Source organism: Lacerta agilis, chromosome 1 (genome assembly GCF_009819535.1).
Source record: "Lacerta agilis isolate rLacAgi1 chromosome 1, rLacAgi1.pri, whole genome shotgun sequence".
In the NCBI taxonomy this organism is placed as follows: Eukaryota; Metazoa; Chordata; class Lepidosauria; order Squamata; family Lacertidae; genus Lacerta; species Lacerta agilis.
Genome location: NC_046312.1, coordinates 66,052,885 through 66,067,289, shown reverse-complemented (window position 1 = coordinate 66,067,289; position 14,405 = coordinate 66,052,885). Strand labels below are relative to the sequence as shown.

At 39.0% G+C, this 14,405-nt stretch overlaps 1 protein-coding gene across 1 annotated transcript in view; it reads right to left on the bottom strand.

Annotated features, from left to right (window-relative positions):
* Positions 1–14,405, bottom strand: part of GALNT18 (polypeptide N-acetylgalactosaminyltransferase 18) — a 258,779-nt gene that overhangs the window by 104,239 nt on the left and 140,135 nt on the right. Inside the window, exon 3 of the mRNA XM_033152496.1 lies at positions 4,948–5,114. Within this exon, the coding sequence (XP_033008387.1) occupies positions 4,948–5,114 (167 nt within the window). The remainder of the gene's footprint in view (positions 1–4,947; positions 5,115–14,405) is intronic.

Sequence of the window (14,405 nt, the reverse complement as noted above, 5' to 3'; positions counted from 1 at the left end):
TTTTTAATTTTCATATTTTGCTTACATAATTTCATAAGGAAAAGCTGACAGGTGAAATGCTTACATAATGCACTCTAAGTTGCTTCAATTATGAGAAGATCCAAGCTTTTGCAAGTGTTAAAAATCTACTGTTCAAATGACATAGATGCAGTGACATCTTCACAGTTTTTTCCACTTCAAACATTTGTGTTTTTTTTTAAAAAAAAAATAGGATTGAAGGCTTTGCAGGAGATTAATTGAGGGCTTCTAAAATATAATTGGAAACTTAGAAAAACTGTACTGGGGCTTAGCAAAAATCACAGTTAATTTGCTTGACATATGCTGAAGTGCATGAATAAGCTACTGCTAGTTATATTTTTCAAGATAAATGTAAAGAAATTTGATATGTACACACATATACTGTTAATTTTATACTGAGTCTTAAGACATCATTAAAGAAGAAGAGAAGAAGAAGAGTTTGGATTTGATATCCCGCTTTATCACTAGCCGAAGGAGTCTCAAAGCGGCTCACATTCTCCTTTCTCTTCCTCCCCCACAACAAACACTCTGTGAGGTGAGTGGGGCTGAGAGACTTCAGAGAAATGTGACTAGCCCAAGGTCACCCAGCACTGCATGTGGAGGAGCGGGGATGCGAACCCAGTTCACCAGATTACAAGTCCACCGCTCTTAACCACTGCACCACACTGGCTCTCAAGTGTAAGTTCTGTCCTTAACTAACATTTAACAAATGCAACTTCCAAAAATTTACAGAAGACTGAATTCTGGTGCGACTGATAATCTAAAGCTATTGTTGGGAGAACGGCTAGCAATGCAAAACACAGGAAAGAATATATTCTGCTGCTGCTGCTGTTGTTTTTAATTTCCCAAATATTAAATAGTGCCAATTGCCATAGCTTTAACATTAGCATTGTAATTATGGGATCACTATCTATTACCAACAACAAAGGTAAAGGTAAAAAGGTAGAGGACCCCTGGACAGTATGTCCAGTCAAAATATCTTTTTAGGCTCACCTAAGACAGGCAGGGGCTCTCTGAAAGGAAAAGAGGAACAGAGGCCAATAGATTGGTAATGAACCACCGATAGAGTGGAACACTAAAGAAGAACATTTACCATGGAGTGCACTTTGCTTAGCAATATATATAAGTAAAAAACATATTCATAGTTATGGTATTACTTAAGAGTATTCATCTTTGGAAATCTGGTGCATACTAAACAAGATTAAATGAATCATTGTTATTTTCCACTGTCAGCTGAGACCATCTTGATGGAATTACAAAGTGTTATCTGTTCATGATTGGAATTGCAAATATGTACCATTTGAGCAGTTATCAATGACCCCAAAATCTGCCTACATGTTAAGGTACTTGCTGTGCAGAAGATTTATACTAGACACATCACTGGAGCAAACAAAGCACTCTGTAACCTTCCTTAATTCATTACCAGCTTTCTCCTTTTGGTATATCTGATAATTTCTCAATGTTCCCAATTCTCTGTCCTGTGTGGTTGGATAAATGGATGAAAGCAAATAACCTTCCCATCCTACCCTCTGATGGTGTTTTAAGGAACGTTTGGCAAAGGCTTGGTGAAATATAGCACTTTCCAGTGGTTGTGGATTTAGATCAGCTCTTATATTTGCTAGTGTCTGAGTTTTAATATTTTCTTGGCATACAAAAAATAGCAGCAAGCAGAAAAGCATGGCACAAGAGGCTTATTTCATTTTAATTCCGCCACATCTCCTTTTCTTTTTTTTTAAAAAAACCCAAATCCGATGCACATCACTGATTCTAGAGTGGGTCGCTGCAAAAGCAGTAGCAGGGGTCATGCAACAGTTATACAGAAGGGCAGGCTAGAAGGTAAGCTGTCTGCAGTGCAGCTCCTTAGAGCAGAAAAAATGCAGATCCAATATGAATGTTGTGGGTCCAGTTGATCTATCAAAATAAGTACGGTTCATTGTGAGGCTGGCTTGAAATTTAATATGTGATGTGAGGGACCCCAGGCTGAAAGATGCAAAGGAGTGGTTGACAACATTGGTACATCTGACTGATACATGCTGGTAGCCAAGGCAACAGGACCAAAAGGATGCACATAGCTTTTCAGTAACCAGCACATACATGCACACACCCCATCCCAAATAACCCTTGCCTGAAACTATGCTCCTACCAGCATCAAAATTTCTTTACCCATGGTGGCTACAATGAGAAAGCAGCTATTGTTAAAAGCCCATGGTTGTTAAGCCAAAGAGTATGTCATGGAACAGTTCACTCAAAATTATTCTCATACTGTCACATCCACTTTAACTGCACAGTCCTTATTGCATAAAAGCCTCTTGCATAGAGGCTGTAGCCCTCTTCAGATACTCAAAAAACTTGTTAGAGCTCCAACTGGGCAGGGAGAGCAGGTGCCAGCCTTGGCTCCAATGGACAGTGGACCTGTTCCTCCTCTTTCAACTTACATGGGTTGAGGGTGAAGGTTTGCAGGGAGATTCTAATCGTGTTCAGTTGAATGTAGTTATAATCCTTCCTTCAATCAGAACGTCTGGTTTGCACAGGGCTCTCAACTAAGTGGGTGATTCTAATAGAGTTCAACTAAATGCAATTAACATCTCCCTGTAGATCTTCGCGCTCAACCTGTCAAGTTTGGGAGAGGAGAGGAGAGGCAAGGTCAATGGCCAATGGGATGCTGGGGTTGGGGCTGGTGTCTATGCATCTAAGCCAGTTGGAAGCCTCTCACCTTTATTTGAATGCATGAGGAGGGCTAGATTCATCTCTGCATTTTGCATAGCCCCTAGTACAATGCTGGTGTTCAATAATCAAATACAAAATTCCAAAACCCATGTCCTCCTGCACTGGTGGTTAAGCCAAGCAGATAACTAGTAACATCAGCTCAACCAACTAGCAGTAGTAACTAAGTCAAAGAAATGCAGGGCATTTTATTAAAACAAGGGCCATTTCCTATTATTAAAACAAGAGTTATTACATACTTATATGCCAGTTCTAGTGGTGCAAATGGCTTTACAATCCAATTAGAATTGATTCTTAGCTCTGCTAAGATGATTTCACCAAAGGAAACATACGTCATCTGCATGTACAAATTGCAGCATAGCCGGAACTAAGCTATTTCCTTACTTATAGCAGTTATATACAACCCTTCATAGAAAACATATTCCAGGGCACTGTGCAATGATATAGATAATAAATTAATTAAAACCTAATGCAAAACAATTAAACACTAGCATTAGCAAACATAATAAAAGACAGCAGCTAAAGCCACCATGCAGGCTGAGGGATTATACAAATTAAAATTCCTGGGTAAATAACAAAGTCTTAACCATTTTGGCTGTGAGTCCTGGAAGACCTTACAGCTTTTTTCCACCTGGCCTGGGAGGGCAGAGCCCTGACTGACTCCAGCTACAAAAGCTGAGGCTACTGAAGAGGCCAGAGACCATCTTGGTTGTCTCTTAGTGCAGGCCCAGGTTATCGAGCCTGAGCTTCCCCAACCGCCAACCGCCATGAACCACCATTGGCAAGACTGGCAGCAACAGCAGCAGATGTGTTCTATGTGTTCTTCCTTTAGTAAGGTTTTCCTTTGAAATCTTTTTTTATTTCTATTTATGCATTTTCAATATTTTAATATATACAAATGTTTAAAAAAATTATATTTTTTTAACTTTGCTAAGTTAAACGTGCATTCTGTAGCTGACCTCCTTCGTAATGTTTTATCATTCTTTAAGATAATATTTTAGTTTCTTGTTAATTATGTTGCTTTGACTGTATAGTTTGTATCTGATTTTCTCCAGGTACATTTTATTCTGGATTGTTTTACTTGATATTCTAATGTGTCGTAAACCACTTTGATATTTCTTTTCTTAAAAAACAGAATGATATGAAATTAATAGAAACGAATGAATAATAATAATTAACCTGACTACGAGGAAGGAAGTCCCAGACGTCTTCCTGAAACTTTGCCAGCTTTGCCTTCTAGCCACAAAGTAACATGCAAACCAGACCATTATTAACTATTTAGACAGTTATTGAGATCCCACATCTACATTCCAGTAGCTTAAAAATAAGCCTTAACAATCAAACATAAAAATTGATAACACACAAAAACTCAGAAGAACAGCTAGATTTGTAACAGCATAAAAACTAAAAACAGATGGCTTGAAAAGATCTCCAATGCCAGGGCATTTTGAAAGAAAAGAATTCAAGTGGAACTGAAAGGCAACTTTCTGGCGAGAGAATTTCAAAGTTGTGTAGCACAACCAAAAAGGCTCCCCATCTCTAGTCACCATCCACCTTACCTTATTTGGGTAGGTTGGTGAGATAGAGGGTAGTCCTATATTCTTAGCTTGCCCTGAGCATGTTTTCCAAAACATATAAAACATCTTCAAATAATGGATTTCCAATATGGTAGCCATAGAATAAATGTTTATTTAAATTATTTATAATCGGCTCTTCGTTCTTCCCAGTGTGAGGAAGATTAAAATTCAATAAAACAAGAGTGTAAACTACTTGAGAGGGTAAAGCAGGGATGGGGGAACCTGTGAGCTTCCAGATGTAGTGGGACTACAACTCTCATCATCCCTGACCATGCTGGCTGGGGCTGATGGGGGCTGGAGTACAACAGGTTTCTCATCCTACGTGTAAACCAAAGTAAATTCTCAGTGAGTAAAGCAGGTTCTCAGGTGGCAAAACAGTCTTGTGGTAGTTCTTAAATGACCAAAGTGCCAAAAAATCGATACTTTCAGGTGCAAGTATAAAGTATATATCGATACTTTCAGGTGCAAGTATATTTCAAAAAGATGCCCATCCTCAGGCTTTGATGATTCTCCATTCTTGCCATTGGGAGTTTTTTGTGCAAAACAGAATGGCCATGTTATAATCAAGCATAAAGATTGCAACTGAACACAGGGTAAGACCTCATCCCTTTGGTGCATGCTTACTCACCATTATTACTGTTGTCATCAACTAAAATAATCTCTTTGAGCAAATGAGCAGGAGTCCTGTCAATAGCAGAATGAATGGAACGCAGAATCACTGAGAGAGCTTCATTCACAAATATGAAAACAATGCTGACCTCAGGAAGACTGTCTGGAAATGTGAGATTCTTGCACCTTTGAAACAAAGAAAAAGAATGCACTGTCAATTTCTCAAATGAAATGTAGAAGCCATAAGTTTATGCCTTCTGGTTGATACAGTCCTTGGTCATGGCCTTTATTTTTCATTATTTGCATTAGCTAGCTGTGAATGAATTTTTGAAATATTCATTTCCCACATTTCCCTATAATACCAAACACACATACTTTAATTCAGATTTCATAAATTTATCCATTTTAACGTCAGTTTATCTTACCCTTAACATGTTAGAATTCTGGCTAATTTTAATTATTAGTTTTTAAAGTTTACACTGATTAATTATTGATAGAAGTTCATTTTTTCAACTTAGCCATAATATATGATGAACCTATATTTTAAGCATCACTGATTCCCCGCCACCGCCTTACTGAAGGCATTTGTTCATATGTAATATCAAAGGCAGCATGCTGATCACCCGTACTTTATTTGACAACACCAAAATAAGGATCTGAATAACAGGTCTATACATGCAAAGCTTCCATAATAATGTTGGTCATTTGTTCATATCAATATCTGAAACAAAACATAGCCCATGTCTAGTGGTCAAGCTAGGTTAGAATTACCGTTAATAAAAGAACGCAGAACTGAAGTATCTGTTGTCATGGTCAACGGAAAACTACATACAGCACAGGTAAAAGTATGCTACAAATGTTCTCTTTCAAGCACAGCAATCAGTAAACAGAAAGGGGCTTGGTAATTCTCTCAGAAGACCTCTCCTCCTTGCAGAGGAGCCGTTTCCTGTGCTTGCAGGAGGGTGTGTTTGGCCCCCTGCGTCAGCCCCTCTCTGCTGCTGCACCAAGCCCCTCAGCCAGCCAATAGGGCTAGCTGGTAGGCGGGGTCTGGCTGCATTTCTTTGGGCTCGGGTGGCAGTTAGGCAATGGAATATGTAATGTGATGTGATATGCGTTGTATGTTGGAGGACAGGTTGTGGCCATCACCTACCCTCCTCTTTTGGGTATCCCGTTAAAGGCATCCGGCGGTCGTGGATCCTGTCCGATGCCCTGCTGGTGGCTAGGGCCATGGTACAACCCCTGGTGACGTCAGGGGAAGCTTCCAGTTGTATTTGCATCAACAAGCTCCTCCCATTGGTTGTTTATCCTAAAGTGACTCCCCGCCGAGAGGGGTGGAGTCAAGTTTTGTTCTCTTGTCCAATGCCTAAGCCAATACCACTCACATGCTGTAACCAATAAAGCTGTGGCATTATTTTGCCCATTAACCTAAAATCATGTGTCCTTGTGTTTTATTTACTCCATGCGGGTGGCGGGTCATCAACTTGCAAAGCATTTCTAAGTAGACAACATTTGCTGAGGATGGTCACAAAGGTGGACCATTGCAGTTTTCTCTCCTTATAATGGAAGTTTTGTAAGCAGCGTGGAGCTCACTTAAGATAATGAGGAATCATTCTTCTATATTATTTATCCTTGGTAATCTGCTTTCAAATGTATTTCCATCACAAATAAATTGAATTATGCATTGCATTTCTTTAGAAATCTTCCTCCCCACACAGAAGCCTCCAAAGGAGTTCAGGGCATGATCAAACTATTATAAATCCAGTAATTCAATTGTGTCATGTTCCCCAGGGAAATGCCCCTTCTGGAACTGCAGGTGCTACCCAGACAGCGTGCATTGTGAAAAAAGGCTGCATACCTTCAACCTTGCTTCTCTTCTTGGCTGTTTCTGACAGCCAAAAGCTCAAAGCAGGAGTGGGGCAGTGGGGTTAGAAGAAAATCAGATGAGGGCTCACACTTCTCACCTCCTGTCATATCTATCCAACTGCTACCAGCTGGGACTTGATACCGATTTCTTGGCATCTACACCTGACTGCTGTCCCCTGTAGCTTTGGTCTTGCACCTTCAGAGCAGCTAGTCAATCCAGACTTGGAGGTGGATTCAGAGCTGCCATTATACACAAACTACTTGTAGAGAGCATGCCGTCCCAACTATAGTCGATGGTTGGACATGTGAGGCCACTTCAAGTGGAGATGTGACAATGCCAGCACAGGGACACCCTCCTACCTCCAGCTATATTTGTAGAGGCAAGTGTGCTCCACAGCAAGCAGGGCTTTCAGAGGAATAGCTAGATACAATTTTGAAAGGGGATTCCATCAGCCTGTTTTCTATAAAACATAGTGTTAGAGCTCAATACATTTTTAAAAGGAGGAAGAAGGATACAGCCAAAAATCGCAAGGCAAAACTAAGTAAGTCATTCTTGCAAATTAGCAACTGCGTTGATTGCTTTTAAAAAGTAAACAACAGAACTGAGGCAAGGGTGCCACCGGGGCTGGGAAGAGCTGCTCTGTGCATTGGAGGAAAAGCTCTCATTAACACAAATGGGAGCTTTTATTCCAACCCAAAAAAATGTGTAGGGACCATGATCCAAACTGGAGCCTCAGCAAGGGACAGAAGAGTTAAGCCCCCCTTTTCCCAAGGGCCATCAAAGCACAGAGAGCCCAGCAATCGACTGCAGTTCTATGTTTCAAATCTTTATGATAGAATGCCTCCATTATATTGGTGGCAAAGTACAGTGAGTTAACAAGCTGGTGAAATTACCTGAGTACTTGGGATTAGGTGTCACTGGATATATGATTTCTTCATATCTACAGGTTTTTTTAGTTGAGCACTGAAGGAACTATCAGCATTACATTACAATAACTTAAACTTGGGATAAATTACTGTGATTTAAATACGTCCTTCTATAACAGTTCAACATGCTGCAAAAACTGTCAATGCTATTCAGTGAAGCCCATAGGAGAACAACTACTGCTGTGTAAATACTCCCTTTATTAATGTTTAATTCTCTGCAAGGAGCTTAATGTTGCATGAATATTATATTGCCGGTTTGTTTAATTTTACTATTTGTATACTCGTGAATAACATTGCATGAATCAGATAAGATAACCAGATCACATATAGCTTAATAACTAATAGGAATGGGGAAGGAATTAAATTCAATTTGCATTTAAAGGTGAATTTAACTAATTGACACTTTCCAAAACAACATGATAACCACAACACAGTCATCCTTGGAAATTTACACTTATTTGAATTTTGCAATGCAACTTCTCCAATCAAGCAACACTTACAAATGCATGTATTAGGAGAAAGCATGCATTAAAATGAATATATTCATTAAAATAACATACAAAAATGCATTCTATTGGGGAAAGTCGCTTGCAAAAATGTGTACATTAGTTAAAACTGCATACAAGTGTGTTTATTGGGAGAAATTTGCATTAAAATGCTGATGAATTTTGAGGGTGAGCTTTTTTAATGCAAATTGCTGCAGAAACATGGAGGAAAAAGAGAAACTGAGAGAATCAAAATTAACTGACCTTTTTATCCCTAGTAACTAAGAAGCAGGAATTTAATTTGACACAATGTGTCAATATAGGCATATAAAAAGCAATATTTGTAAGTATAATGTTCAGATTATTTAAAAAGACCAAATTATTCTAAAAGGAGAAAAAATAGAAAGCACCAAACAAACGCAGGCTGGTTCCTAAGATAAAATGTCAGAGTAATAATGAGTTCTTGGCCATTTAAAACTTCTGCAGTATAGATTTAATTACAGCTTGCTGATTTCTTATTGTCTTTAATAAAGTAGAACCCAGAAGAAGAAACATTAAACCATCAAAATTAATTTTTGTCACTTAAATGTTAACATTCTTCCTTGAAGGTTGAGAACAAGAATGTTCTCAGTGTGAAGAAATTATATGATCAAAGAAATTGGGAGTTTACAGCCTTAATAAACTCAGTTTTATTGATCTACATGAAGGAGGGAAGAACTTATTGAAGGTTGATGTGGGGAAAATATTGACCTTTTATGAGTGTGTAGGCAGGCACCCTCCATAATTCTAAAGTAGGTAAGTTTATGTTTGGGTGTGTATATACATACAAGTCTTTGTTTTGGGACCAAACACTCACCTCTCATCCGTTTCATCTCCGCGTCCGTCCGTCCCCAAGCTTTATTATCCTGGTTTGCTAACTGACAATAAATCACAGTGGCTTGATTTCAACAATAAAATCTCCTCTTAATAAGATATGAGTGTTTTGTGCACACATGCAGAATCTTTACCCCTCCCTTTGCATGAGATGTGATTAAACCAGAAGTCTCTACCTGATCATTGTTTCCTGTTTTCGCTAAACCGAGAAACTCTGATTACCAGCTTAGCAGCAAACCAGGATATTAAATCATGCTTTCAAATACTGAAACTATTATTAATTAGAAACTTCCTGACTTTATTGTTCACATCATGAAGGGAGGAGCCAGGGAATTCATGTATGAGCAGAACTCAGTTGCTTAAGTCAAGATATGGTCATCTAAATTGTGCATCTGTGTGTGTGTTCATTATAAAATGAAGATACGATGCTTCAGAAGGGTAAATCATTCATTATTCTTAAAATGTACTTTGGGCTTTCTAAAAAAACATGTACATGAGGGCAAGATTGTAGCTAATATGTGTAATATACAGTGCAAAAAGAAAGAAACCTAACAAACAAATAACTATACATCTTTTTCTTTCCAAACATCCCACTCCATGCTCTAAGTGCGGCCATTTTCTTAAAAAGCAAGGCTCATAATGCCCATAGCTGCTAGCTTATGCAGATGCCATAGTTTAGTTTAGTTTAGTTTAGATGTAACAGCAAACTATAGTTTGTTGCTGCATCTGAGCTCAATTTGTCCAAACCACTTTGTGAACAAGCCACTTTATCAAACCAGAATCTGACAGGACACTGCAAAAAAACCAAACACCTTTATTTGTTCCTATAAACAAACGGAAGATTGATAACTCCTCCCCTCACATGCAAAGGGAATAAGGGAACATACAGAGTAACAACAAACCAGCCCCTTGTGTGCAGTCACCATTTATGTCACAGATCCTCATCTAGTTGGAAATATATTAACAGAAGCCTACTTCTGTACATAAAGGACCCTTACATGTATTTGGGAAAGGTGATCTTAATAATCTAATAAACACATTTGTCCAATGTTCACGTAAAAGAAGCGTACATTGCCGCAATATAATTTTTAATGTGACATGTGCTATAAACTACTTATCTTGGAATGAAAAGTGTGAAGGGAAAACAAATGAAACTACATATAAATTCATAATTAAGGAAAGCTGGGGTTTTACTTAATCACACTCTAAATAGAAACCAACAACTGTAAACTCCATTGGGGTGGGGAGAGAAATACTGTGTGTAAGAATAGGTATACTTGTCTACTAAAGACAGTTTAATCCTCCACTAAACTGGATTGTGTCCATTTTATAATGCATTTTTAGAAAGATATAAGAAGCTCAAAATTTCAGAGAAGATGGACAAAGGTAATATCTGATATATAATGTAAGGAACTGGGAGCATGTAGCTTTGACAGAATATTATGAGCAAACATGACAGCAGCTTAAAATATTTGAAAGGATACTGTAAAGTAGGAGGAGAATGATGTAGCAGGGTCATTGTAAGATGGACAGAAAGAAATAAGTCGTGGAGAAGCAAGTTAAGATTGAATATACAGAAATTGCTTCTTTCCAAGTAAAATGCGTGATAATAAAATATGATACCCAGCGTAGTTGTACAATTTCCTTCCCCTGTGTTTTTAAAAAGTAAATTGGACAGGCTTCGATTTGGAATAGTTTAAGTGAAGACAATTTGTAACTATAGATGAAGGTAGAACTAGACACTCTTCTATGCTTTCCCCCTAATTTTATGGTTCTCTGATTTCTGAAACCTTGTTACTGGAAAGACTACAGGCCAGCTTACATAAAACATTTTTCGTCCATCCTAATAAACTCGTTTTCTATCTACAGTCTGCTATTGAAGTTACAGGAGCACTCTTGGACTTGAGGGGGGAGAGGAGGATCACAAATCCCTAAGCTGTTTGTCTATGATAGCCAAAGAAACAGATAACATTTGCATAAGCAATGCATGTCTAGCAGATTACAACTTCATAGGTGGCCTTTTATCCCTCACTGTTAAGAAAAAGAGTAGCAGAATCTCTCCAAAAGAAAGGGAAGGGGCTAATGATAGCTACAGTATTCCAAGGGCTTATTACAATATCTCTTTGCTAGCTTTGTCAATATCAATAAGTACAAATACATACATACATACATACATACATACATATACTGCACAGTTCTTGTTTGCATATCACTCTTTTTTCAGATTAAACTATATCACTTCTTCCTCGTTTTGAAATTAGTTTTTAAAACACTGGAACAGAACAGAGCTAAAACCCTTGTCACTCTCTTATATGCTGCTTCTGCCTTCAACATTTGCCTCACTTTCTGTGAAACATCAGTCTACAAATATAATCCATTTTTTCAAACATTTGTTGTCTTAGTGAGACAATATTTTTAATCAGTAAATATTGACACCCGCAATCAAAATGCTTCTGATCAAATAACAGCCATTTGAAAATAGGTGAAATTATAATTTTTAAAAATGCCATGTTGACACACAGATACACAAGTGGACTGAAGCAGAATCGACTGATTTTAATGGGCTGTTGTTTTAAAAAGATATCTTGTTTAATATTGTTGTTCAGTGCAGACATTTTGGTAAGCTAATGGTTCATAATAAAAATGCTAGCTATGATATGGGGACTTGAGTATAGGTGTGGAAGCCTGCTAGCACCAGAACTGCAATCCTTCATGGGGAACCTTCCGTGGATCACATGACAGTCTTGGAAATGACCACATCTACATCCACACGCATACCCCATTCATATACATCCTTTGCCATACAGGAATCTTTTGCCCAATGTGGGGTTGAAACCCACGACACTTAGGTTATACCCATCCATATACCTTTGTATCCTAGGCTGCATTTGTGATTTTTAAGATAATATTTTAGTTTCCTGTTAATTATGTTGCTTTGAATGTATACTTTACATGTGACTTTATTCAGTAACATTATATTCTGCTTTGTTTTATTTGATGTTTGAATGCTTTGTAAACCACTTTGATATTTTTTCTTAAACATATAAAGCAGAATGGAAATGAAATGAAATGATGATGATGATTAATTTCAGAGCATAAATGATAGCCTGTTTTTATATAAAGATCATTTGTTTAAAACAAAACTAAGTTCTCTGAAGGCTGTGTGTTCTACCTTCCACAGTGTTGGAGTACACACACATCCATTTTTCTAACAGACACCTCCCCCCTTTTTATTATCTCTAACACATATTTACATGAGAGATTAGATATTATACTACAGGTGCTGGATCTGCACTACAAGTGTGGGATTCTTAGCAAACAGGCCATAGAGCAAATTTTGCTTCATTTGCAAGATGAAGAGCCAGAGCTCAGTGGCAGAGCATCTCCAGGAAAGGGTGAGAAGGAGCCCTGCTTAAAACATCCTGGAAAACCTTTGCCAGGCAATGTGGACAATGGTGAGTGCTATGAACCAATGGTCTGATTTGGTGGCTTCCTGTGTTCCTATTCATTTAAATACATTCATATCACATATGTTGGCTTGCTGGGTGCAGAGTTTGGATTTTCTGAGCAAGGGTAAAAGTCAGAGCCTCCTGGATACTATTCTAGCCAACAGGTACTTATAGCAAGCCCAAGAAGAGCAGAGAACTATTTTAGTTTGCCTCGCCGAAGAGCTTTCATTCAATATTGCATTGCATTTCCAATGCAAAGGTAATCATAGCTGAGAACCATGTTTCTGTGGCTGTTTGCTGGCCCCTTTATTCAATGCATCCTCCCTGGGAATCTACCATATACTCTGCTCACTCTTTTCCATTCCCATCACCCATTTCCCCATTTTCCATTAGTAGAGAATGTTATCTCTGCTTCACAGGCAACTGTGGGGAACAGGACCAGGGGCGGCGGGGAGTCTGCATCTAGCTGGAGTGAAAGAATAATTGTGCATCCGGTCCAATGTAGATTCTGGGTTGTCCTTATTAAACTAACAGTTAGCCACATTTTCTTCAGGTTGAAGACTAGATGATTTGCAATTTTTTTACACAATGTGCTCCTTATATGGAGCTGCAATACTTGAAATAGTACACAGTCAAGCTGACATCCCATTTCATAAACAGAAATAGGCTGGCATTTCTTCAAGATATTGTCAAGTGTACTGAAGCTCAGGCGCTGTCAACAGTTTGCCTTACTCACTGAGTATAGCACAGCACTAGATAACAGATTGGGGTGGCACAGGTCGGGCAGTAAACAGTTTGTCAAAGGCATCCTTGAACCATAAAAGTAGACTAAGAAACTCAGGGGAAGAAAGAGCTGTGTCTATACTATGACTATCTCTCATTGTAGATCTGCATGAAATAAGAGAGATAATTCATCTCAAACGGCTCTTGCGAACAATACATCATGGGTCTATATCGTATAGGCCAGCAGAAGGGGTAACATGTATAGAAGAAAATACAAGCTTGTTTTGAAAAGAAACATGCCAATACATTTGTCAGGAAGAATAGTTTGGTTCTAGCCAAGCAGTCTGACAAATATCACAAAACTAACAATGTGTTTGATGAATCAGTTTGTAAGACAGGCAAAATGGAAATTGCCGTCTCCTGCCCCCGCTGCTGCTGCACCCACCAACCACCACTTCTGCTGTCACTGCACTCCATATCCCACCACTCCCACTGAGACTGTGCCCCAGCTCTTGGGGTGAGGCAGGGCACCTCCTCAAAGTGTTGCCGCTTGGCATCTCCCCTGGGGGGAGCCAACTGGCAACGTCGAGACCTGAAATGCCTAACCCAGTGGGAGCCAGGGCACTCCTTAAAGCAGGGGTGGCCAACTCCCAAGAGACTGCGATCTACTCACAGAGTTAAAAACTGGCAGTGATCTACCCCCTTTTGGGGGGTTCAGGTCAAAGTTGTTGGGCATTTTTTTAGGAAGAAGGAAGGCCCATGGGGTGGTCAAAGTTGTTGAGTTTTTTCAGGGAGGAGGTAAAATGTTGAGCTTTTTTAAGGGGAGCCACAGTTGTTCAGCTTCTTTGGGGGGAGCCAATGATCTACCAGTGATCTACCACAGATGTCCAGTGATCTACCAATAGATCACGATCTACCTGTTGGACATGCCTGCCTTAAAGCATTGCTTCTCAGCTTCTCTGCCTGGGAGCAGGGAAGATCTGTGTAGGGTGCTACACAAGTGATCACAATCCAGCTGTAAAATTGTCTTCAGAGCATCTTTTGCAACCATGTTTTCGAACCACAAGAAGAAAATTATGGAAGACTGCTAGGTTGTCCTTCCTGGATTGGGATATACAGTAGTTCTTCACTAGACAGCACATCCACTAAGTTAACTA